Here is a 27,857-nt window from a genome sequence, read left to right as displayed (position 1 = left end):
GCTACCCGCGTTCCTGGATAGTATCTCCTCTTTATTGCTGAGCAAATTTTAACATCCCACGCATCCAATTTTTAAATTCACTCATTGTTCTCAATATAAACTGGAAGGTTTAAGAATGAGACCAACACCTCTTTGGAATACAGCAAAGATACATCCAAGAACTTATCACCAACCTTCAAACTCAGTAAAAGTCTTTCCACCTCCTCCTCTGCCACTGACCCTCACTTCGAAGCCAACATTCGGCTTTGGTCGGCAGGCAAAGCAACTTCCCTCGCTGCAGTCCACATGTACCGCCTGGATAATATCCCAAGCTCGTATCTCCTTATCCTCGCACTAAATCACCGCTGTGTTTTCTTTTCCAAAACTCCTGGGGTCCCGACCCAAATCTTTGGGCCTTTTATTCTACCTTCATCCAACATTTACTCCCCTGATTAAGTTCATTTTGGGAACATTGTCCTCTGAGGTGCCTGGCATTCTGGGCCCGGCTGCTGTTTATGGGCCAGAAAGACCCTAAAACCTGAAAGTAAACAACCGAAAAACCCACCACCAACTTTTTACAAACTCACTCCAAATCCCTGCAGTAATCAAGCGCCCAGCAGCACCTGCTCACTCCTAGCCCCTCCCACCGAGAGAGTGCTACCCACTGAGCCACAGCTGACACGAATGAAAAGCTGAGGCCCCAATACAGATCCCCGGGAGACACCACAAGTAACATTCTGCCAATTGGAGTACATATCCATTATCCCCACTCACTGTTTCCTATCTCCTAACCAATTCCCTATCCTTGTCAGTTGTTTCCCTCCAATTCTTTTAACCCTGTTTGTTCCAATGAAAAGAGTCCAGGGAGGAGAAATTCATTGGGGGCGGTAACATTTGAGAGGCGGGAAACATGGCGCCAGGCGCTAAAGTTTCCCCCCCTCAGAAAATTTGGATTAGTGCTCCGGGAGGAACGCTAACGGGGCGGATGCCTCAGTAACGCTGCACACTTTGCAGCGCTGCCGTGGCCATGGAGCCTTTCCCTCCCTTAAAAGGGAAGGGCCCACGCTGCAGGCTCTGCAAATTCAAAAGGACCTACCCGGACCACCTAGGGAGCGAGGGTGCCGCGAAATCAGCCCGGGACAAGAGGAGAGCCGGGCTGTGTGATCGACGCCAGGGCCCCGCGAAGAAAACGCAGCAGCATCGCAAAGAAAAGAGGTACCTTTTTTTTCCTTACCTCGGCCACCTTGCGTTTAATTATTGCCCCGGTAGCGGCCGTCCACCTGATCCGCACGGTCCGTTAAATTGGGCAGAGGCTTTGCGGCAGCGCTAACAGGTAGCGTCCCGCTCGGCTGCGCCTGGCGATGATGATGTCATCGCTGTGCGCAGCACCCCGTTACTGCCGCGGAAGCTAAATTCGATCTCGCCCTCTGTGTTCCTGCCTCGTGCTGACAATGACAGCTTCAGCTGTCAAGTTTCAATCTGGAGTCGGCCGCAGGAGCGCTATTTAAATGGCACCAGCTTTGTGAAAAATTTTAGCTGCCCAATACTGTTTGCAGCTTACTTCCACAGAGGCAGACAGGCTTTTTGACAGATCTCCGTGATTTTCAGTTGAAGGAGTGTTCTGGCTGTTAAACATTTGTGACTTTCACTGAGGGAATATTTGAAATGACATTATATCATTTCATGAGGGCTGTGTTGGCACTCAACCTCCTGCTCCCGACATCACGAGAAAGGCAGAGAGAAAGGCAGCAAAATGTGACCAGAGGGAGGAGACCAAACAGGGTTGTCAACAGGAGGCCTTACCCTCCCAGGGTATTCCACCAGCAGTTCTCCTACATAAGTTTCACTGAGGAACAGTGTGTTCGAAGGCTGCGCTTCAGCAAGGACATGGTCAAAGAGCTCTGCCATCTCCTACAACCAGACCTTGAGCTTCAGACCAGGGTGAGGACAGCTCTCTCAGTGGCAGGCAAGGTCACCATTGCGCTAAATTTCTACGCCAGCAGAACCTGCCAGTGTGACACAGGAAACATCTCCAACATCTCGCTGGTTGCCATCCATTGCTCCATCCGCGAGGTCACAGATGCTCTGCAGAGAAGGAGAAGGGTATACTATTCTTTCTCCATGAGCAGAGCGAAGCAACTGGAGTGTGCATGTGACTTTGCCAAGATAGCGGGCCTCCCCATGCTGCAGGGTGCCATTGAGTGCACCCACGTCGCTTTGTGGGCACTGCATCACAATCCCGAGATATTCCGTAACCACAAGGGCTACCACTAACTGAATGTGCAGTTGGACTGCGACCACACACGCAGAATCCTCACCGTCAATGCCCGCTATCCTGGCAGCAGGCACAATGCATTCATTGTGCGCCAGACCGGTGTGCCAGCTCTCTTCCACCCACCACATCAAGCTCATGGCTGGCTACTCGGAGACAAGGGCTATATGCTCTCCACCTGGCTCATGACTCCCCTCCGAAACCCCAACACTTGTGCCCAGCACTCATATAATGAGAGCCATGCCACCACCAGGAACATCATTGAGCAGAACATCAGCTTGCACGTGGAATTGATGCTGGGACCTCACTATCACGTGCAGGCATTTAGCCAGCACTACTAAGTCTATTCATTAGCTGCACGGGATGGTGGGGGAGGAGGGAAAGAAAATTGGGCTTCACCGACACCACGTAAAGGCAGTCAGCACCACTTAAAGGGTAGCTGCACTCTGGCTGCAGACAGGAAGGAACACTTCTGAAGAAAGAAATGGCTACAAGAAGGGCTTACATGGCTTCCAGATTTTACGATGGTACCTTAGAGACCCTGGAACAGGCCATGGACAGCTGGGGCTGTAGGCCCTCCAGTCAACATCTGAACCACCAATGGGAAGAGGCTGCAGAGCTAGTGAATGTCAAAAGCTTCGATCCCAGGATATGGCTGCAATGCAGGTAAACGTTCAATGATCTCACTAGAGTTGTCAAGTAGAAAGCCTGCTCTATTACTCTCTGTTTATGCCTCCACCACCTCCAGCTACACACAGTACTCCCTTCCTCCCACTTCTCTTCACTGTCCAACAATCACTGCATCACACTTCACTACACCTCCTCCCTCTCACTCTCACACACTCTGCTTTGGAGCAACCGCTCAGAGTGTGAAGGAGCCCAGCTCCAGCTTGTGTTGAGGCTTCACACAGAGCATGGAGAACATGCTGTCCAGTACAGGGAGAGTGCTCAGGTCCATGAACAAGAGGGTTGCACCCGCCATAATGGAGACACTGGTGACAGCTCTGACAGCTTCCATGGTAACTCACACTGCTGCCATGGAAGCTCAGGTGGCTGCCACCTTGGCTCTGGGGAGTAATGTCGACACAGGCTTCCAGAGCATCAAATCACTCCTGCAATCTGTTCTCACGCATAATTACAGGAGTACTGAGGCACAGTCCCAGGTGAGTGGCCTATGCTCTATGGGTGAGGCACTTGCTGTCCTCAGGGCGACAGCTCATCTGTTCAACACCACCCAGTCCGCCAGTGCCCTTGTTAGTGCCACACAATCAGCTAGGCCAGACTGCCCCAGCTGATTCAGGTTGAATAAAATAGGCATCGGTGCCAGCCCTATGGAAGCTCTATGCATGCACGAGGTGGAAGAAAAGGAGAACCGACAGCTGTATGCAATTAAATAGGCAGAGAAACGCTGATCGATGGCTCGCCCAGTGAAGGAGAGTCAATCCAGTTCATCCGGCCCAGACTTGGTGCGTAATACGTTTACTAAATGTAATCTTACACACATTTTAAACAAAGGAACGATGCAGATAGATTTTAGTGATGTTTGAAATGCTAGCAAACCAGCATAAATGGGAATAACTGAGTTTGGGCAGAAAGGCTGGTGACATCATTGGACAGTAAGATTACTGTGTTCTGATGGACAGTGTGAATTCTGAGATTATAAAGTTATTATTTTCATTTTGCTTGTGACTTGAAGCTCAAAGTTTACAGGCAGAGATTGCAATAGTTACATCGAGGTCAGAACAGTACTGACAGAGATCTGGCAATAGAAATGGGGGATGTTTGGAAATTGTGGTTAGAGATAATAACGAACTAATGTTAAGAATATTGGGAAGTTGCTTGAATTGTGATACTTCAATTCCCCACTTCTTGCACCAGCAGGTCTATTGCAGAATCAGAAATCCCGAGGGTTCTGCCATGTTGATGTTCCATTATAAATCTGTAGACAGCAAACAAGTAACTAAATCCTCCTCCCAATATTTGCTTGGAAAGAAATGACCTGTTCTTTAAACGGCAGCTTCAGCCCTTTAAACAGTGGCATCTACATCAGAAATCCTGTCCCCAAATTTGTGAGCTCCCTGTGACTAGTGAGTTATCTGCCAGGAGCTTGGAGTGAATACATAGTGAGGTCTGGAAGCTTTGTTGGGATTGGGTGTGTGTTACTATGGTAGGCACAAAGCCCACACTGCAACGTTCAAACAAGTTATACAAACAGCACAGCAAATCTTCTTCCTTTTAATGCCTTTCTCACTTTTTCTCCTTCTTTCTCACTCTCTCTATCCCTGTGCTTCTTAATGAGACATCCAAGGACTACATTCGTATCTTGTCTTTCTCGTTCCTTACCACAACTGAATAAGCTTTGTGGTGTCTCTGTTCATTATTTGCCACAGTTGGACAGGTGCCTGCTCCCTCCATTCCTTCCCCAGTGCCTGGGAAGTTCCTCTGCTTAAAGTGGAACTCCATCTTGTGAATAAAAAGTTAATGTGGCTAATTCAACAAAGGCCTACGGTGAGAAAATGTATCTCTTTCTCTGCTCAGTTACCGTAGTGATGTTACAGTGCTGGTTAACTTTGAGTCAACTGAGCGGAATTTTCCCGTTGCCAAGCATGTGGGTTTGGGGATGGGACGGAAATAAAAATCCCGGAATTAGTGAGCACGTCGGGAACCCGGCGGTATCCCACTCCCTCGTGCATTTCACTCGGGCGGCTTTGAAAGCGCGACGCGGACCTGATCGGCAGAGGCGGGTGACCTCATTGACATCACTAAATGTTTGTTGAGAGACCCTTATGCGGGTTTTTAACACCTATCTTTGACTTTTACTGCAGGAGCACGTGATTCACACAGCTTGGTTACCTTGCTTGTGGGGAGGCAGAAGCTCCGTGGCCGTTGGCAAGTTCATTCATAGAGAGCTGGAAAAAGCACATAAATACTGCAACATTATGGGCTAGCGCAGGTGCCGTCATCTAACAGACACAGCCTGAGGATCATTCAATGCAGCATTGGCCCTTTTCTTTCAGGGAGGGAAGGAGTCTGTAAAACTGGCAGTGCTGCCCGGACATTGCTCAGCGCTCTGCCCAAACTGCCCCGTGTGGGGCGATAACTTTACAGGGACCGCAAAAGTATCGTCAGGCGGTAAAGATTTGATTCTGTCGGGAACTTCCGCTTTAGTGCTCCAAGGAGGAAGTGGAGTACTAAATCAAATGCTTCCCTTACAGTGCTAAAGGGAGTGAGAGGGGCAGTATCGGCAGAGTGCAGAGCAATGTCCGGGGCAGCACTGCCAGTTTTACAGGCTCCCTTAAAGAGAAGGGCCAATGCTGCATTGAATGATATCTCAGGCTGTGTCTGTTGGATGATGGCACCTGTGCTACGCGCATACCAGCCCCATGAAGTCTGAGAGAGTGCAGGGCTGAACAATTGTGGGGCCAAAAGAAAGCAGGAGGCACCAGAATAGGGACATTCTGACCATCACTGCCTTTAACTAGCGCTCCCCAAGCGGCCAGCCGAGGTGACAATGCCTCCTGCAACTGTGGTTGTTGACGCCCGGCGTTGCCTCAGGGGGCAGAAGCGAATATTACAACCGGGGCGGTAACGGGGTGCTGTGCACTGGATGATGTCACAAACTATGGGTCGCAAGCGATTGAGGCGGTAAGTCTTAGCGCCAGCGCAAAACCGCTGGGAAAGTTAGTGGGTGTCGGTGATTCCACCGCACCCGGTCAGTAACCCCTTAACGACCCGTTACTGTCCCCTGCAGGTGCTAACAGGAGTCACAAACCAGGCCAATTTCTCCCCCCTTATCTCATTACTTGCCTTCTGGAAAGGCTCTTGCTCACTCCATTTTGTCCACAGATTTGGGTGTCAGCAGTTTGCAGATCATTTCTGAAACCTCGGAAGCCACTCTCACAACATTTCTACTCAGTATCACAACATTGAGGGATAGGCCCTCGGATCTCCACTTTACCTGCCATCTACTACATCAGCATAGGTGCCGCTAATACTTTCCCACTTTGGTCCTCAGAAGTCAGCCACCACAAACACCAGCCACAGCAACAACCACAACAGCAGCCTTCTCCTCAACAACCTGATGCTCCACAGGAGAGAGGGGGCCACCACAGGGCTGCAGCGCCCCGGAGGCGATATCCCCAACACAGGGTATACAGGCAGAGGATGAGCTTTCTCAACATGACTGAGCAGCAATGCCAAAGGAAGCTCAGACTATTGCGTCAGGTCATTGCAGGCATTTGTAGCTTGCTGGAACAAGACCTGCTGCCCAGAGGTCCTGGCAGACACTCCTTACCTGGGGCTGTCAAAGTCACCACCGCCCTCAACTTCTTCACCTCAGGCTCCTTCCAGGATTCTGCAGCAGACATTTGCAGGATCTCACAGTAGACTGCCCACCGATACATCACCCAGGTGACCGATGCCATGTTTCACAAGTCATCCAATTATATTCACTTTGCCACTGACGAGGTCAGTGTTACTAAGCGAGCGTTCGGCTTTGCAGCCCTGACTGACTTCCCACAAGTGCAGGTATCCTTGACTGCCATGAAGGAACCCCCTCATCACCCATGAGTGTTTGTGAACCGCAAGGGTTTCCACTTCCTCAATAGGCAGCTTGTCTGCGACCGTAAATAGATGATTATACACATGTGTGCCAGATTCCCTGGCAGCTGTCATGATTTTCGTGCTAGGGCAGTCCACCTTCCCTCCGCTCTGTGCACCTCCAGACTTACTGACTGGCTGCTTGGAGCCAAGGGCTACCTGCTGAAGGCATGGCTCATGACACCCTTGAAGACGCCAAGTACTGAGGCCAAGGAGCGTTATAATGAGAGCCACACCTCCATCAGATGTGTCACAGAGCAAGCAGTAGGCATGCTGAAGATGTGCTTCAGATGCCTTGACAGATCGGGAGGAGCCCTTCAGTACGCGCCAACCAGGGTCTCCAGAATCATCGTCGTTTGCCGTGTGCTGTGCAACATAGCTGAGCAGTGCGGATTGGAGCTGCAGGAGGAGCAAGGTGCAGAGCACACAGCCTCTTGAGGAGGAGCAGGTGGAAGGCGAGGAGCAGGAGGAGGAACCTGAGGTGGAGATGGCACCAGCACCGGTGCACATTGCTGCCCAGAAGGCCCAGGATAACCTCATCATGGCCAGATTTACTTAACTTACTCCAATGTAGTCACATGATTAACACATGCTGTAATAAGCTCCGCCCTCCCCCACCCCCCAACAACACCATAAATCATCCTTACAATGACCGAGTCATTCCTCTCCCCCAAACCTCCAATGTTCAAGGTTAAGTAATGTCTCACCATTCACTCCAACTGACAAAGCCACTTCCAAATTAGCAGGCAGAAATGGACAAGACTGGCAAGTGGTGCAAAGAAAAACATTTATGTCATCAAAATAACTGAAACTTAACATTTTTTATACACCCATGTGTATACCCTTGTGCATCTACTTTTGTGTCATTTTATCTTTTCCGAGTGCTTCCCTGAGGTGCAGCCCCTGCAGCTCCAGCAGAGGTAGAGGAGGCTGCTCACATCCCTGCTGTAGCTCATTAGACACTTTTGGCAGATGTCTTCTGGGTTTTGGAGTCCGTGATAGACCTGCCAAAGTCTGCTCCTCCTGTAACTGTGCAGGGGCAGACTCGGCCATCAGGATCCGAGGAACCATGTGGGGCTCTGACTGAAGGGGAGGCAACAGGGGAGAAGTGGGAGCACTTTCAGAAGAGCCCCCACTCCCATGGCCCCGCTCACCATCATCCCTTTCCTGGGCCACCTGCACGTCCCTGCCAGCGAGGAGTTGGAGAGCACCTTGCTGCAGAGCAGGGGGGCAATGAATGTCCAAGTCTATGTTTATGTTTATATCCCTCCTAGAGAGGAGGTCTATGAGTGCCTGCCATCTGTTGTCCACAGCTAGCATGTGCTCTTGTGACTGGTGCATTTGCCACTCTTTGCAGGCAGCCATCCTTTCCATGGAACAGCACATCGTTACCATCGCCTGCGATATGGTGCTGCTCATGTTGGAGATGGACTCCTCCATTCCTTGCACATGTGCAAACATCACGGCTGCAAAAGATACCAGAGCCTCATGCAATTGTTGCTACCTCTCCAGGATCACCCTCTTTCTCGATGGCCCCCGAGGCTGTGTCTGCATGCAGCTCAGCACAGCTTGAAGCATCCCATGCTCTCCGGCGAGGAGTCTCCACTGCTGTCCCTTTCATCACCAGCTGCTCTTGCTCACTGGTGAATTGTGATACACCAGGTGACAATTCTACTCGATGGTGCACAGGACCCACTGAGGTATGTGTCTGTGCTGTTGCTGGGAGCACTTGGGTCTGCTGACGGTGGACCCTCAGAGGCTGGAGGTTCCTCTGAGGAGTTGTCTTCCTCCTCCGGCTGAACAGTGGGGTGGGCAGTTGATAGACCTGCGGGAGAGTAAAGAGATGAATTAGAAGTGTTATAATAACAATGTGTATTCGTGCTACTTTATAAGTACTCAGACCTTTGTATTTCAGGTTCCACCCTCCTCGAGCAACCTTCAAATGAGTTGAGTGCAAGGCTTCTATTTCTTCTGTTCTTGTGTTCTTGGTTTAAATACCGGCACTGGAAATGAATCATCGATGATGTCATCAGACCCGCTCCATTTAATTGGGCCGGGAAACACAAGCGAGTCTTTCATTTGGGGGCCATTAAGTTAAAGTCGCTCTGAACAATGCGCTGCTCAAAACATCGCGTTCCTGACCCACTACGCTGCCTGCACACACCTGACTTGACTCCACGGTAACAATTCTAGCTGATGCTTTGACTGCTGGTAATTGAGTCAATGTGTAATTATCAGATGGACAAGATAATGTAGCTTTATTTGGTCAGGTTTCAGCATAGCACTGCTCCATTACCAAATAACAGGAAATAATACAGCAGATGCCAGGATAGATGCTCATTACTTTTTGTCCCAAATTGTGAGTCTATTTTCATCCCTTATTTCTGGGAGACAGCTGCACACAACAGGGGTGAAAAAATGCTGATTGGACAAAGGATCTAATCCATAATCCAAAACTGGTTTCAGCCGCTCATTTATAATAAAGAGGTAGGTGCAGTAACTGGATTTATTTCAGCATCCTTGGTTTAGATGTAAAATAGTGGACATGGAATGGTGAGAGTTTTACTCAATTGAAACCAATTAGAAAGAAAGAACTTGCATTTATATAGCACCTTTCATGCCCTCGAAACAGCCCAACATACTTTATAGCCAAGGAATTATTCTGAAGTTGTTTTCTAAACGAATGAGCTAATCTATACAACACAGAAGGAGGCCATTTGACCCATCATGTCCGTGCCGGTCGAAAATGAGCCACCCAAGCTAATCCCACCTTGCAGCTCTCGGTCCGTAGCCCTATCGATTACGGTTCTTTAAGTGCACATCCAAGTACTTTTTAAATATAATGAGGGTTTCAGGCAGTGAGTTCCAGACTCCCACCACCCTCTGAGTGAAGAAATGTTTCCTCATCTCCCCTCTAATCATTCTACCAACTACTTTAAATCTATGCCCCTGGTTATTGACCCCTCTGCTTAGGGAAATAGCTCCTTCCTAGCCACTCAATCTAGACTCTAAATAATTTTATATACCTCAATTAAATCTCCCCTTAGCCTCCTCTGTTAGATGGAAAACAACCCCAGCCTATGAAATCTTTCCTCATAGTTAAAATTTTCCAGTCCTGGCAACATCCTCGTAAATCTCCTTTGCATCCTTTCGAGTGCAATCACATCCTTCCTGTAATGTAGTGACCAGAACTGCATGCAGTACTCAAGCTGTGGCCTAACTAGTGTTGGATTCGGTTCTAGCTTAACTTGCCTGCTCTTGCATTCTATGCCTCGACTAATAAAAGAAAGCATTCCATAAAGATTCTTAAGTAACTTATCGACCTGTCCTGCTATCTTTAAGGATCTGTGGGCATATACTCCAAGGTTCCTCTGTTTCTCCACACTTCTCAATATCGTTCCATTTATTGTGTATTCCCTTGCCTTGTTGCCCCTCCCCAGATGCATTACCTCACACTTTTCTGGATTGAATTCCATTAGCCACTTTTCTGCCCAACTGACCAGTTCATCGATATCTTCCTGCTGTCCACAGCTTTCCTCCTCACTGTCAACCACATAGCCAATTTTTGTATCATCTGCACATTTCTTTATCATGCCCCCTACATTTAAGTCTAAATCATAAGAACATAAGAAATATGAGCAGGAGTAGGCCATACAGCCCCTCGAGCCTGCTCCGCACTTAATAGGATCATGGCTGATCCGATCATGGACTCATGTCCACTTCCCTACCTGCACCCCATAACCCCTTAATCCCTTATCGATTAAGAAATTGTCCATCTTTGTCTTAAATTTATTCAATGTCCCAGCTTCCACAGCTCTCTGAGGCAGCGAATTTCACAGATTTACAACCCCCTGAGAGAAGAAATTCTTCCTCATCTCAGTTTTAAATGGGCGGCCCCTTATTCTAAGATTATGCCCCATAGTTCTAGTCTCTCCTATCAGTGGAAACATCCTCTCTGCATCCACCTTGTCAAGCCCCCTCATAATCTTATACATTTTGATAAGATCACCTTTCATTCTTCTGAATTCCAATGAGTAGAGGCCCAACCTCCTCAACCTTTCCTCATAAGTCAACCCACTCATCTCCGGAATCAACCTAGTGAATCTTCTCTGAACTGCCTCCAAAGCAAGTATATCCTTTCGTAAATATGGAAACCAAAACTGCACGCAGTATTCCAGGTGTGGCTTCACCAATACCCTGCATAACTATAGCAAGACTTCCCTGCTTTTATACTGCATCCCCTTTGCAGTAAAGGCTAAGATTCCATTGACCTTCCTGATCACTTGCTGTATCTGCATACTATCCTTTTGTGTTTCATGCACCAAAACCCCCAGGTCCCGCTGTACTGCAGCACTTTGCAATTTTTCTCCATTTAAATAATAACTTGCTCTTTGATTTTTTCTTCCAAAGTGCATGACCTCACACATTCCAACATTATACTCCAACTGCTAAATTTTTGCCCACTCGATTAGCCTGTCTATGTCCTTTTGCAGATTTTTTGTCCTCCTCACACATTGCTTTTCCTCCCATCTTTGTATCATCAGCAAATTTGGTTATGTTACACTCAGTCCTTTCTTCTAAGTCGCTAATATAGATTGTAAATTGTTGGGGTCCCAGCACTGATCCCTGCGCCACCCCATTAGTTACTGATTGTCAACCCGAGAATGAACCATTTATCCCAACTCTCTGTTTTCTGTTTGTTAGCCAATCCTCTATCCATGCTAATATACTACCCCCAACCCCATGAACTTTTATCTTTAATATGTACTACTAAAAGTAAGGGACCGACTACTGAGCCCTGTGGAACTCCACTGGAAACAGCCTTCCAGTCACAAAAGCCCCCCTCAACCATTACCCTTTGCTTCCTTCCACTGAGCCAATTTTGGATCCAATTTGCCACTCTTCCTTGGATCCCATGGGATTTTACTCTTTTGATCAGCCTACCATGTTGGACCTTGTCAAACGTCTTGCTAAAATCCATGTAAACGACATCAAAGGCACTGCCCTTATCGACCCTCCTTATTGCCTCCTCCAACAACTCAATCAATTTAGTCAGACATGACCTTCCCTTAACAAATCCATGCTGACTATCCTTGATTAATCTGTGTTTTTCTAAATGAAGGTTTATACTGTCCCTCAGAATTGATTCCAGTAATTTGCCCGCCACCGAGGTTAAACTAATTGGCCTGTAATTGCTCAGTTTATCCCTCCTCCCTTTTTAAACAATGGTACCACGTTAGCAGTTCTCCAATCCTCTGGCACCACTCCTGTAGCCAGGCAGGATTGGAAAATGATGATCAGAGCCTCCGCAATTTCCTCTGTTGCTTCTTTTAATAGCCTCGGATATATTTCATCTGGTCCTGGCAATTCATCTACTTTCAAAGATGCTAAACCCCTTAGTGCTTCCTCTCTTACTATGTTTATCCCGTCCAATATCTCACTATCTTCCTCCTGAACTTCAATGTCGGCATCGTTGCCCTCTTTTGTGAAGACAGCCGCAAAGTATTCATTAAGTATCTTACCCACATCCTCCGCATCCCTCATAGACCCTACTCTTTCCTTAGTTATCCTCTTGCTCTTATGTGATGGTAAAACATCTTTGTGTTTTCTTTGATTCTTCTTGCCAGTATTTTTTCATGCCCTCTTTTTGCTTTCCTAATTTCTTTCTTAATTTCACCCCTGCGCTTTCTATACTCTGAGGCTTTCTGCAGTATTGACCACACAATATCTGATATAGGCCTCCCTTTGTTGCCTTATCTTACCCTGTATGCACCTTGTTATCCAAGGAGTTCTAAATTTGGCAGTTCTACCCTTTTTCTTTGTGGGAACATGTTGACCCTGAACTCCATGTACCTCCCTCTTGAATGCCTCCCACTGCCCTGGCACTGATTTACCTTCAAGTAACTCTTTCCAGTCCACTTTTGCTAAATCACTTCTCAGCTGAGTAAAATTGGCCTCCCTCCAATTTAGAACTCTTACTCCTGTTTTTTCTCAGCCCATATTTATAATTATGTTAACATTAACTGAATTATGATCACTACCACAAAAATGCTCTCCCACTGACACTCCTTCCACCTGCCCAGCTTCATTCCCGAACACTAAATCCAGAACTGCCTTCCCTCTTGTTGGGCTTACTACGTATTGGCTAAAAATGTTCTCCGGAATGCAATTCAAGAATTCTGTGCCCTCTGTACCTTTCACACTGATAGTTTCCCAGTTAATATTCGGGTAATTGGAATCCCCTAATATTACTGCCCTATTGTTTTTGCACTTGGCAAAAATTTGCATACAAATTTGCTCTTTTATCTCCTTCGGACTGTTTGGGGGTCTATAGTAAACTCCCAACATTGTGCTCGTCCCTTTATTGTTCTTTAGTTCAACCCATATGGCCTCATTTGATGACCCTTCGAATGATCAGATTAGCCATGGTCTTATTGAATGGCGGAGCAGCTTGAGGGGCCGTATGGCCTACTCTTGTTCCTATTTCTTATGTTCTTATATCATCCCTTCTCACAGCTGCAATTGCATCTTTAACCAATACCCACCTCCATTTTTAACCTCTCTCTATCTCGACTGAAAACCTTGTAACCTGGAATGTTGAGCTGCCATTCCTGCCCTTCTTTCAGCCATGTCTCAGTAATGGCTATAAGATCATACTCCCATGTGTCTATCTGTGCCTTTAGCTCATCTGTCTTATTCCCTAGAATTCTTGCATTAATGTATATACCAGTTAGTATTGCCAAACTACCTTGTTATCTATTTTCTAGGCATTGGGTTGGATTTTCGGGTCCTTTGCAACCCGGTTTTCACCGCGTTTTAATCCGCGGCAAAAAATGGGGCGTTCAGCTGTTTTTCGTCAAGTTGCGATCCTTGGCTCAGGTTTTGCGGCGGCACTTAGAAGCACCGCCGGGGAGAACTGCGCCGGGTGTGCAACGGCTCGCATCGTGACACCCCTGGAAGGTTGGAGAATCACCTGACCCGTACGTCGCGAAACGCGCCCCACAGTGACCACCCTGTCGGCGGCGGTGACTTGGATAACTGGAAAAAAGGTAAGTTAAAGTATTTATTTTTTTATATTTTTGCAGCGATTTGTGAGGTAAGGGTGTTGGCAATGTTTTTTGAATGTTGTTTGGAATTTTTTTCCCCCTCCCAAGGCCTCTCTCGGAGCGCTCCTGGCCCCGCACTAAAGTTGGCGAGGAATGCGTTTTTGCGCCGCGAAAGTAGTTCAACGCCTCCCTTCGCGCTGCACTACTGGCGTAGAGCAGAAATGATGAAAGTTAGCCAATTAATCGGTAACGCTAATTGGGTGGTAATTTTCCTCCCCGCCTCCGTGTTCACCGCGAAAACGGAGAAGCCGAAAATCCAGCCCTTTGTTTCCTCTGCCTTCCAAACTCGCTTACTAATATTCTGCCTTCCATTTCCTGCTTTACTTCTCTCCCTGCCAAGTCTACTCTCAGGTTCCCATCCCCTTGCCATGCCAGTTTAAACCCTCCCTAATTTACCACTGTGATGTGTGATGTGTGATACAGGTTCGATATTATAGTGGTTATGCTACAGGTTGGACCGCCCTTATCCGGGGACTCCCTTATCTGGCACCACACCTTGTCCGGCATGATTCTGGTGGCCGGGGTCGCATGCGCAGAACGCAGCCGACCTCCACCTCGACTTTGGGGCCGCTGACACTCGACTCCCTGACACTTGGCCCGCCGATACTCGGCCCCCCGACACTCGGCCCACTGTGGCCCACTGCCGACACTCAGTCCCCCGACACTTGGCCCACCGGGGCCCGCCGACACTCGGCCCACTGGTGCCTGCCGACACTTCGCTGCCCGCCGACACTTCGGGCCTGGCCGGGGCACAGACCTCCTCCCCCCCCTCCCTGACCTTGGGCCAACTACCCCCCCCTCACCCTGCCCTCGGGCTGACCTCCCTTTCGCTGGAAAAATCCCTTATTCGGCACAGGCCAGGTCCCAAAGGTGCCGGATAAGGAAGGTTCAACCTGTACTGGACAATTGATCTGGGGGCCTGAATGAATAATGCAGTGGTGTGAGTTCAAATCCCACCAAGACAGTTTGTGAAATTGGGCTGGAACTTGGCCGAGGTTCCGACCGGAAAATCTTTTTTTTCACCGATTCCTCATGTACCGCCCATCTGCTCCCCAGGTCCCGCTTGGCGGGAGATTCCTCGGTGAAGTACTGCCGGCACAACTTCCTGCCACCGGCCCATGCCGGAGGTTCAAAAACAGGTTATCCTCTAAGATCATGCTCCCTTCCCCCAGAAGGATTGCTGGCAAAAAGGTAGTCTGAGCTGGCTGTAAATCAGGCAGCAGGGAGAATCGCTCAGAGTGCTGAAGCGCTGCACATCCCGGGTAACGTCCATATGCTGCACCATTATCAGAAGCTCAGAATTATTTATCTGATCGACCTGAGAATGAAAAGTATTCCTTTGAAGGGAAGGCGTGGTAGAGGAAGCGGCAATGAGTTCCGAGAGATGGTAAAGGCTCAATGGAGATGCCCTACAAGAGCTTTTAGACCATTGCAAGCAGAACAGAGTTATTGAGAGAATGTGAGAGCACAGATGGTCTGAGCTTCTGTCAGAATAAATAGGTGAAAATGAGAAGATGTAATGCTCTGGCAGGTCGCAGCATGTGATAGTGAGAACAGCATGACCTCAAGTATAGAAGATGGAAAAAGATATATAAGGTCACTGAGGAACATGTGATATCAGGGGTGGGACTCCGCGATGGTGGACCTAAGAAAAAGTGGACTGAAGTGCAAGCCTTAATGTGTGTCCTGCAAGTAGTGCAACTGTCTCTCATTGAATGGCAGCCTTCCTGTATTGATGACCCTTACTTGTGTCGCAATCGCCTGATGACAGGACCCAGTAAACAGTCGCATCATATGTGGAGGGCAAGATATTCCTCGTATAGCAGTACACCTGAAAGGGATTTGTCTTTTTCTCAGAATACACCCGAGATAATGTAAAAATGAGACACTGACCAAGAGATGGTGAACAATGTGACTGTATTGAATAATGCAGCATGCCAAAGTGACACAACATGCAAACAATTGAATCCAACATATGTACAATTGTTCCAAGACCAGTCAAGTGACATTGACAACGACCCATGTGAAACAACAGCCACAACTTAATGAGGAGTAAAGAACATATCCACCACCAACACCCAACCCTCTACCCACTACCACCACCTCTCTTTCCCCCCCCCCCCCCGGATGTAAAGTCTATCGTCCTCTTCATGGGTTTGCCTTCACCATGGTGAGCCACGCCCCTGCCCCTAACCACCTCTTCTCCATAACGTTGTGCAGGAGGGCAGCTGGAGCGCTGCTGACGTGTTCGTTTTGGAGAGAAGGTGGGGGCGTGATTGAAGGCGCCGGCATCTCCTGCTCCTCATGATCTGTTGGCCTCGAGGGTGTGGGCTCGGGATGTCGGACAAGCAGTCTGACAATTTAGAGACCGAGAAGTGGTCGAGAAAAGTGGTAGTGAGGTAGAACTGGGTGTCATCAGTGTACATGTGAAAACTGATGCTGTGTTTTCGGATGATGTCGCTAAGGGGCAACATGTAGATGAGAATTAGGAGGGGACCAAGGATTAATCCTTGGGGGAACATCAGAGTTAACGATGCGGGGGCAGGACGAGAAGCCATTGCAGGTGATTCTCTGGTAACAATTAGAGAGATAAGAATGGGTCCAGGCGAGTGCAGTCCCACCCAGCTGGACTGTCATGTATGTAACCTTCATGTAACAACACTGCAATACTGTATATACTTGAGAAATGCACACATTGACCACAGAGGGTGAACTTGTGGGAGACAATCCTCACCTGGTCATCCAGGTATATAAAAGAAGGTCCCATGCAGGGTCATCACTTCTAGGTCCTGTGAATAAAGGTGCAGGTCACAGAGTGACCTTGTCCATAGAATGTGCCTCGTGTGGATTTGTGGTATTGTGTAAGGACTTTACAGTGGCGACGCGAAAAGGGAATCAACGACCCACGAGGATGGCCACCGGTAGCACAGAGGAACGGTACTGTGTTGGTGAGGACTGGGACGATTTCATTGAGAGGCTTCAGCAGAGCTTTGTCACGAAGGACTAGCTGGGAGATGAAGCGGCCGACAAGCAAAGGGCTCATCTACTGACCAGCTGTGGATCTAAGACTTATGCACTCATGAAAGACCTGTTAGCACCCAAGAAGCAGGCGGATAAAACCTTTGAAGAGCTCAGCAAGCTAATCAGTGAGCACGTCAAACTGGCGAGCAGCATACACATGGCTCGACACAGATATTATACCCACCGACGTCGGGAAGGACAGAGCATACTGGACTTCGTTGCGGACCTCTGGCGCTTGGCCAGCCTCTATAAGTTCACAGATGCCTCCAGGGGGGAGATGCTAAGGGATTTCTTTATTGAGGGCATCGGTCATGCCGGGATTTTCAGAAAGTTAATCGAGACCAAGGACTTGATCTTGGAAGTGGTGGCGTTGCTGGCTCAGACTTCTATGGCGGGGGAGGAGGAAACCAAGATAATATACGCGCGCAACTCTGACTCCAATGTGGCGATTGATCAGGGGGTCAATATCCTAAACGCGACTCAGAGCCCAGCAGGCAGGCAAGGGCAGTTCGACACATCCCAGGCAGCAATAGACCCCAGAACAGGTTTTCAACGCAGACAATGGCAGGCTGAATAGACATTTACGCCATCCCAGTGGACAATGCATTCTGGGATGGGGCCATTGACCCCCACTAATAGGGTGCTCAAGAGCAGTCGAAGGGACAATCAGCGAGGAATGCCTGGTAACAGCTCTTTTGTTCACAACAATGGGAATCTCAGTTCATGCTGGAGGTGTGGGGGCAGACATGCTGCTAGGACTTGCAGGTTTCAACAGTTTGCCTGCAGGAATTGTAACCTTACTGCCCATTTAGCTAGAATGTGCAGGAAGCCTGCAACCAGGCTAATTTACAAGGCAGATGGACCAGAAGAGGGGTCTGCGAGGCAGCATGACGAGTGGGGCGAATCAATGGATGCTGAATTTCAGCGGGTTCATGTAGCAAACATTCACAGCTCATATACCAAAACGCCACCTATGATGATGAAGGTCCTATTTAACGGCATCCTGGTATGCATGGAGCTGGGCACGGGGGCCAGCCAGTCACTCATGAGCATTCAACAATTTGAAAAGCTATGGCCACTCAAAGCCAGCAGACCCAAACTGGAACGCATTGAGACTCAATTACGGACGTACACCAAAGAAATCATTCCAGTGCTAGGCCGTGCAATGTTGGCTGTCACACACAATGGATCAGTGAACCGGCTGCTGCTTTGGATTGTCCCGGGCAATGGTCTCGCACTTTTGGGGAGGAGCTGGTTAGCTGAGATGAACTGGAAATGGGGGGATGTGCACGCAGTGTCATCTGTGGAGCGAAGTTCATGCTCACCGGTCCTACAGCAATTTGAGTCGCTATTCCAACCTGGCATCAGAACGTTCAAAGGTACCAAAGTAGTGATTCGCATCACCCCGGATGCCAGACCAGTGCACCACAAAGCCAGAGCTGTGCCATATGTGATGCGGGAGAAAATTGAAAGCGAATTGGACCGTTTGCTGAGAGAGGGCATCATCTCGCCCATTTAATTCAGCGACTGGGCCAGCCCCATTGTTCCTGCCCTAAAAACGGATGGCTCGGTCAGGATCTGTGACGACTACAAGGCCACGATCAACTGGGTGTCCCTACAAGACCAATACCCGCTTCCGAGAGCGGAGGATCTTTTTGCCATGCTGGCAGGCGGCAAGCTGTTCACCAAGTTGTACCTCACTTCAGCCTACATGACCCAAGAACTGGCCGACGAATCCAAACTACTGACCACAATCACCACGCACAAGGGACTGTTCGCTTACAACAGATGCCTATTTGGCATTCGATCAGCGGCCGCGATCTTTCAAAGAAACATGGAAAGCCTGCTCAAATCCATTCCTGGAACGATCGTATTCCAGGACGGTATCCTCATCACGGGTCGTGACACCGAGGAACACCTCCACAACCTGGAAGAGGTGCTACGCCGACTGGACCGGGTAAGCCTGCGACTCAAGAAGCCTAAGTGTGTGTTTTTGGCTCCCGAAGTCGAGTTTCTGGGCAGGAGGGTTGCTGCAGATGGGATTCGGCCTACCGAATCCAAAACAGAGGCGATTCAACGAGCGCCCAGGCTCTGCAACACATCGGAGTTGCATTCATTTCTGGGACTCTTGAACTATTTCGGGAACTTTCTGCTGAACTTAAGCACATTGTTGGAGCCGCTACACGTGCTCCTGCATAAGGGTTGCGATGGGTTTTGCGGGGACTGTCAAGAACGTGCTTTCAATCGGGCACGTAACCTACTCTGTTCAAATAAGTTGTTGACCCTGTACAACCCCTGTAAGAAATTGGTTCTGACATGTGATGCATCGCCCTATGGGGTTGGGTGCATGTTGCAGCAGTGCAATGCTGAGGGGCAACTCCAACCTGTGGCTTATGCCTCCAGGTTGCGCTCTCAAGCAGAACGTGGATATGGGAGGGTTGAGAAGGAAGCACTCGCATGTGTCCATGGGGTGAAAAAGATGCACCAGTACTTTTTTGGCAGGAGGTTTGAATTAGAAACGGACCACAAGCCATTAACATCCCTGTTGTCAGATAGCAAGGCTGTCAATGCCAATGCGTCAACTCGCATACAGCGATGGGCTCTCACGCTGGCTGCGTATGATTGCACCGGCCGGGCACCGAAAATTGCGCTGACGCGCTCAGCAAGCTTCCAATGGCCACCACTGAGGGGACAGCGGAGCAAAGCGCTGAGATGGTCATGGCCATTGATGCCTTTGACAGCGCAGGCTCCCCCATCACAGCCCGCCAGATCAAAATCTGGACCAACAGAGATCCCCTCCTATCTTTGATTAAGAAACGTGTCCTGCATGGGGATTGGGCGCCCGCACATGGAGCATGCCCTGAGGAGGTCAGACCGTTTCACAGGCAGATGGATGAGCTCTCCATCCAAGCCGACTGCCTACTATGGGGCAGCCAGGTAGTCATGCCCCAGAGGGGCAGGGAAGCTTTCTTCAGGGAACTCCACAGCGAGCACCCAGGCATTGTGCTGATGAAGGCCGTTGCTCGGTCACACGTTTGGTGGCCGGGAATTGATTCAGACCTGGAACACTGTTTGCAGGTGCACGACGTATGCTCAGCTGGGAAATGCCCCCAGGGAGGCCCTGCTCAGCCCGTGGCCCTGGCCCACCAGGCCATGGTCACGCATTCATGTAGACTACGCGGGCCCGTTCATGGGGAAAATGTTTCCCATCGTGGTTGATGCGTACTCAAAATGGATCGAGTGTATCATTTTGAATTTGTGCACGACATCCACCACTGTGGAGATTCTACGTGCGGCCTTTGCGATCCACGGTTTGCCGGACATCCTTGTTAGCAATAATGGCCCATGTTTCACTAGCTACAAATTCCGGGAGTTCAAGTCGGGTAATGGCATCAACCATGTCAGGACAGCACCATTCAAGCCGGCCTCCAATGGCCAGGCGGAACGTGTGGTCCAAATCATAAAACAAGGCATGCTCCGGATTCAAGGTCCCTCCCTCCAATGCCGTCTATCGCGCCTCCTGCTGGCCTATAGGTCCCGACCGCATTCGCTCACGGGGGTTCTGCCCGCGGAGCTCCTTATGAAATGTACACTCAAAACACGGCTGTCCCTCATTCATCCTGTCTTGTCTGACATTGTGGAAGGCAAGCGCCAGTCCCAAAATGAGTACCATGACGGTAATTCAAGGAGGAGATGTATAGCAATTTGTGACCCCATATTTGTTCTCAATCACGCTTTGGGGCCCAAATGGCTTGAAGGTACTGTAATAGACAAAGAGGGGAATAGGGTCATAATGGTTAAACTTAACAATGGGCAGATATGCCGCAAGCTTCTGGATCAAGAAAAAAAAAGGTTCAGCATGGACTCTGAGGAACCTGAGGAAGATCATGAGATAGTATTCACACCACCGCCAGTGAACGAGCAACAAGAACATTCAGCAGCATGCACAGTCCTGCGGTCAGCCTGGACAGGCTGGAATCACCACAGGTGACAGACACGTAGGCCAAGGCTCAACAGCCAGAGCCCCAACTGCGGCGCTCCACGAGGGAGTGCAGACCACCCGAAAGACTTAACCTGTGATCCCAATAAGACGTTGGGGGGGGGGGGGGAGGTGATGTCATGTACGTAACCTTCATGCAACAACACTGCAATACTGTAAATACTTGAGAAATGCACACATTGACCACAGGGGGTGAACTTGTGGGAGACACTCCTCACCTGGTCATCCAGGTATATAAAGGGAGGTCCCACGCAGGGTCATTACTTCTTAGTCCTGTGAATAAAGGTGCAGGTCACAGAGTGACCTTGTCCATAGAATGTGCCTCGTGTGGATTTGTGGTGTTGTGTAAGGACTTTACATGGGCAATGGTGGACAGGCGTTGGAGAAGGATAGAGTGATCAACCATGTCAAAGGCTGCAAGAAGGATGAGGAGAGATAGTTTGCATTTGTCACAGTCACAAAGGACGTCATTTATGAATTTGATGAGAGCCGTTTTGGTACTGTGGCAGGTGCGGAAATTGGATCAGGGATTCAAACAGGGAATTATGGGAAAGATGGGCACAGATTTGGGAGGTGACAACATGTTCAAGGAATTTGGAGAGGAAAGGGAGCTTGAGGCGGTGGTTTGCAAGAACGGAGGGGCCGAGGGTTTGCTATATGAAGAGAGGGGTGATGACGGCAGATTTGAGGGAGAGGGGGACAGTACCTGAGGAGAGAGAACTGTTAACAATGTTAGCTAACATGGGAGCCAGAAAAGTAAGTTAGGTGGTCAGCAATTTGGTGGGAATAGGAAAGCAGGAAGTGGGTCTCATGGACAGGATTAGATCAGGGAGAAACTGGAGAAAGATATGAGGTCAGGGCGAGTGCAGGGGGAATCCTTAAAGGAAGTTCGGCCCTGTGGGCCAAAGCGGAGTGATAATGAATTTCAGTGCAATACATTCAGTAATGATCCTTCCATCCTTCACGCTGCCTTATTCCAGCTCTTAAAGGGGAGAAAACATATAAAACATAGAAAATAGGTGCAGGAGTAGGCCATTCGGATCTTCGAGCCTGCACCACCATTCAATAAAATCATGGCTGATCATTCACCTCAGAACCCCTTTCCTGCTTTGTCTCCATACCCCTTGATCCCTTTAGCCACAAGGACCATATCTAACTCCCTCTTGAATATATTCAATGAACTAGCATCAACAACTCTCTGCAGTAGAGAATTCCACAGGTTAACAACTCTGAGTGAAGAAGTCTCTCCTCATCTCAGTCCTAAATGGCTTACCCCTTATCCTTAGACTGTGTCCCCTGGTTCTGGACTTCCCCAACATCGGGAACATTCTTCCTGCATCTAACCTGTCCAGTCCCGTCAGAATTTTATATGTTTCTATGAGATCCCCTCTCATCCTTTTAAACTCCAGTGAATACAGGCCCAGTCGATCCAGTCTCTCCTCATAAGTCAGCCCTGCCTTCCCGGGAATCAGTCTGGTGAACCTTTGCTGCACTCCCTCAATAGCAAGAATGTCCTTCCTCAGATTCGGAGACCAAAACGGAACACAATGTTCCAGGTGAGGCCTCACCAAGGCCCTGTACAACATCAGTAAGACTTCCCTGCTCCTATACTCAAATCCCCTAGCTATGTAGGCGAAAATACCATTTGCCTTCTTCACCGCCTGCATGACAACTTTCAATGACTGATGTACCATGACACCCAGGTCTCATTGCACCTCCCCTTTTCCTAATCTGCTGCCAATCAGATAATATTCTGCCTTTGTGTTTTTGCCCCCAAAGTGGATAACCTCACATTTATCCACATTATACCGCATCTGCCATGCATTTTCCCACTCACCTAACCTGTCCAAGTCACCCTGCAGCCTCTTTGCATCCTCCTCACAGCTTACACCGCCACCCAGCTTAGTGTCATTTGCAAACTTGGAGACATTACACTCAATTCCTTCATCTACATCATTGATATATGTGGTAAATAGCTGGAGTCTCAGCACTGAGTCCTGCGGCACTCCACTAGTCACTGCCTGCTATTCTGAAAAGGACCCATTTATCCTGACTCTCTGCTTCCTGTCTGCCAACCAGTTCTCTCTCCACATCAGTACATTATCCCCAATACCATGTGCTTTGATTTTGCACACTAATCTCTTGTTTGGGACGTTGTCAAAAGCCTTTTGAAAGTCCAAATACACCACATCCACTGGTTCTCCCTTGTCCACTCTACCAGTTACATCATGAAAAAATTCTAGAAGCTTTGTCAAGCATGATTTCCCTTTCATAAATCCATGCTGACTTGGACCGATCCTGTCACTGCTTTCCAAATGTGCTGCTATTTCATCTTTAATAATTGATTCCAACATTTTCCCCACTACTGATGTCAGGCTAACCGGTCTATAATTATCCGTTTTTTCTCCCCCTCACTTTTTAAAAAGTGGTGTTACATTAGCTATCCTCCAGTCCATAGGAACTGATCCAGAGTCGATAGACTGTTGGGAAATGACCACCAATGCATCCACTATTTCTAGGGCCACTTTCTTAAATACTCTGGGATGCAAACTATCAGGCCCCGGGGATTTATCAGCCTTCAATCCCATCAATTTCCCTAACACAATTTCCCATCTAATAAGGATTTCCTTCAGTTCCTCCTCCTCTCTGGACCCTCGGTCCCCTAGTATTTCTGGAAGGTTATTTGTGTCTTCCTTCGTGAAGACAGAGCCAAAGTATTTGTTCAACTGGTCTGTCATTTCTTTGCTCCCCATTATAAATTCACCTGAATCTGACTGCAAGGCACCTACGTTTGTTTTCATTAATCTTTTTCTCTTTACATATCTATAGAAGCTTTTGCAGTCAGTTTTTATGTTCCCAGCAAGCTTCCTCTCATACTCTAGTTTCCTACTCCTAATTAAACCCTTTGTCCTCCTTTGCTGTATTAAAAAATTCTCCCAGTCCTCAGGTTTGCTGCTTTTTCTGGCCAATTTATATGCCTCTTCCTTGGATTTAACACTATCCTTAATTTCCCTTGTTAGCCATGGTAGAGCCACCTTCCCCATTTTATTTTTACTCCAGATAGGGATGTACAATTGTTGAAGTTCATCCATGTGATCTTTAAATGTTTGCCATTGCCTATCCACCATCAACCCTTTATGTATCACTTGCCAGTCTGTTCTAGCCAATTAATGTCTCATACCATTGAAGTTACCTTTCCTTAAGTTCAGGACTCTCGTCTCTGAATTAACTGTGTCACTCTCCATCTTAATAATGAATTCTACCATATTATGGTCACTCTTCCCTAAGGGGCCTCGAGCAACAAGATTGCTAATTAGTCATTTCCCATTACACATCACCCAGTCTAGGATGGCCAACCCTCTAGTTGGTTCCTCGACATATTGGTCTAGAAAACCATCCCTAATACACGCCAGGAAATCGTCCTCCACCGCATTGCCACCAGTTTGCTTAGCCCAGTCAATATGTAGATTAAAGGCGCCCATGATAACTGCTGTACCTTTATTGCATGTATCCTTAATTTCTTGTTTGATGCTGTCCCCAACCTCACTACTACTGTTCAACAACTTTCGTGATGATTTGTTGATTTTCCAATCGATCGAGTTCCTCTTTTAGCATTTGTTTGATTGTTATTGGCAGCGGCCTGGATGGCATTACAGCTGTTGTCGCTGATTCATTAAGTCCAAGGTGAACTGTCCCTAGCATGTCTCCAAATCACTTAAACATATCCAGATATGCATTGTTGACATCAGTTTTTGGGACGAGCGAGATGTTTGCCTTGTTCGTAGTTTGCGATTCGAGTGGTTCATTTACCACCGTGATATTCTGCTGCTGCACTTTTATCAGTTGTAGCTGTTGAACAGTGCATGAGCCAATCAGTGTTGCACTTTGGCCCTCAATGATCACAAAGGGCACATTGTACTTTTGTTTGTTCTTTGTATTTTCCAGTGGCACATTACAAGTCCTTACCATTGGATTGGTTGCATGGTTGTCATATAGTGACAGTATTGTCTTAGATTCTTTTATCTTTAAACCTTTTTGGTAAGTTCTAAGAGGTAGCACATTGCAGCCCCACAATCTATTGCATTTGACCTTTAATGCAGAAGGTAACCATAATCTTGTTAGGATAATTTCTGTCAGCTTTGTCCTTGATCGTACGATTAACTTTACCAAGCATCTTTACAGTCATGACTTCAAAATCAGAAACTTAACTCTTCACATAGTGCATGAACTTTTGGCTTGCCCTTATATTTAGGGTTATGTGTAGATTTCTGCTCGATCCATTCTGCCTACACTTTGGAGAAAAGTGATTTTGTTTGCAGCAACTTGTGCAAGTCTTCCCATATGCTGGATATTTAGTTTTTGACAGCTCATGTCTTTTGCCACAATATCTGCAATTGTTCATGAATTCTTTGTCTGTGAATTCTTTCTTTGTGGGTCGGGTTTCTGTCTGACAGCTTTGACATCTTCAGAGTCTGTTTTAGTGAGCTTCATTGATTTCATTTGCGCAACTTTGGCCTCTGTAGCTTTACAGAGCATCACACTTTTAACAGTGTTAGGCTTGATTTTTGCAACAGCCTCTTATGCAGAGTGTTATCAGATATTCTGCAGGCTATGCGGTCTCTGATGAAATCATCTCTCAAATTGCCGAAATCACTTGATGAAGCTAGCTCTCTCACTTTCACGAGATATCTGTCAAATCACTTGTCCCCTTGTACACCGTTGTTAAACTGGTACCGTTCATAGATGATGTTGGTTTTACCTTTACAGTGCTCTTCCCAGAGCTTTGAAATAATCTCAATTTCCTGCTTGTCTTCCTCTGATTTGTAGGGAAGATTATTTTGGATATCCAAGCATCGCTGCCAATGGCAATGATATACGTTGCAACCCTAGCTCTATCTGATTTTTCCACAATAGTCGTGAAATTTTCATAGGTGTCCCACAGCTGTTTGAATTTTTTACAGTTGGCTTTCAAATCGCCAGTCACCTGCAATGGAGGTGGGAGAGGAATGTGCGTGGGAGTTGGTACAATGGTGATAGCTCACTACAGTTTAGGACACAGACATGTATTCAAATAACCAGAGGACTAGAACAAGTCTAATAGTAAAATATCGTGGCCATGTATTTATAGAAATACTTTTTCAATCGAGGCTCTATGATAGCTTATGCAACTTTAAGTTTACTTTACTAATGGCTCTAGATTATTTTACAGGCTTATGACCATTTATCATCCTTCACAGATCCACGCACGATGTGTAGGAAGCATGCTCTCCACTGCACTGCTTAATGTTAATTTCGATCGGCTCGAAAAAGTTGGCCGTAGATGCGTTCGACGAGAGATTGAAAGTCTCCACTTCTGGCACCATGTATTTTTATAGTCTCGTGAACACTCTTGAGCACTCTTAGTTCAACTTAACTCTATTTATTTGGGAGATCTCAGACAGCCATGTGGAGCTTTAAAATGGCATTCCTTCACAGACCCTCTCTCTCAATACAATTCCCTATACCTCCTAGCTAATGGGTGCTACACAGCATTTCGATACCTCCTAGGTTACACCTACATGGTCCCAATGTTTAGGGTACTGGCCAGGCTGCCATATACATTTTCCTCATTGTTCAGACAAAGACACAAACATAAGAACATAAGAAATAGAAGCAGGAGTAGGTCATCTGGCCCCTCGAGCCTGCTCCGCCATTTAATAAGATCATGGCTGATCTGATCATGGACTCAGCTCCACCTCCCTGCCCAATCCTCAAAACTCTTTATTCCCTTATTGCTCAAAAAGCTGTCTATCTCCACCTTAAATATATTCATTCACTGACCATCAGGCAGAGCAGTGGCAGGAAGGTAGTGCAGGGGTCCCCTGCGGTCATCTCCCTCCAAAACAGATGCACCGTTTTGGGTACTGTTGGGGGAGATGACTCATCAGGGGAAGGCAGCAGCAGCCAAGTTCATGGCACAATGGATGGCACTGCTACACAGGAGGGCAGGAAAAAGAGTGGGAGAGCTATAGTGGTAGGGGATTCTATTGTAAGGGGAATAGATAGGCGTTTCTGTGGCTGCAATCGAGATTCCAGGATGATATGGTGCCTCCCTGGTGCAAGGGTCAAGGATGTCTTGAAGCTGCTGCAGGGCATTTTTGAGGGGGAAGGTGAACAGTCAGTTGTCGTGGTGCATATAGGTACCAAAGATATAGGTAAAAAATGGGATGAGGTCCTACAATCTGAATTTAGGGAGCTAGAAGTTAAATTAAAAAGTAGAACCTCAAAGGTAGTAATCTCAGGATTGCTACCAGTGCCACATGCTAGTCAGAGTAGAAATAGCAGGATAGTTAAGATGAATACATGGCTTGAGGAATGGTGCAAGGGGGAGGGATTCAAATTCCTGGGACATTGGAACCGGTTCTAGGGGAGGTGGGATCAGTACAAACCAGATGGTCGGCATTTGGGCAGGACCAGAACCAATGTCCTTGGGGGAGTGTTTGCTAGTGCTGTTGGGGAGGGCTTAAACTAATATGGCAGGGGGATGGGAATCTAGCTAGGAGACAGATGGAAATAAAATGGGGGCAGAAGCAAAAGGTAGAAAGGAGATAAGGAAAGGTGGAGAGCAGAGAAATCAAAGGCAAAAATCAAAAAGGACCACATTGCATCATAATTCTAAAAAAACAAAGAGTGTTAAAAAAAACAAGCTTGAAGGCTCTGTGTCTCAATGCGAGGAGCATTCGTAATAAGGTGGATGAATTAACTGCGCAGGTAGCTGTTAATGGATATGATGTAATTGGGATTATGGAGACATGGCTCCAGGGTGACCAAGGCTGGGAACTCAACATCCAAGGGGTATTCAATATTCAGGAATGATAGATAGAAAGGAGAAGGAGGTGAG

General features: G+C 47.8%; 1 protein-coding gene across 1 annotated transcript in view; it reads left to right on the top strand.

Annotated features, from left to right (window-relative positions):
- Positions 1 to 991: 991 nt before the first annotated feature.
- Positions 992 to 27,857, top strand: part of LOC139228706 (digestive cysteine proteinase 2-like) — a 98,631-nt gene continuing 71,765 nt past the window's right edge. Inside the window, exon 1 of the mRNA XM_070859976.1 lies at positions 992 to 1,194. Coding sequence (XP_070716077.1) covers positions 1,007 to 1,194 — 188 coding nt within the window. The 5' untranslated portion in view covers positions 992 to 1,006. The remainder of the gene's footprint in view (positions 1,195 to 27,857) is intronic.

This window comes from Pristiophorus japonicus, chromosome 18 (assembly GCF_044704955.1).
Source record: "Pristiophorus japonicus isolate sPriJap1 chromosome 18, sPriJap1.hap1, whole genome shotgun sequence".
NCBI lineage: Eukaryota > Metazoa > Chordata > Chondrichthyes > Pristiophoridae > Pristiophorus > Pristiophorus japonicus.
This window is presented reverse-complemented; position numbering and strand designations above follow the sequence as displayed.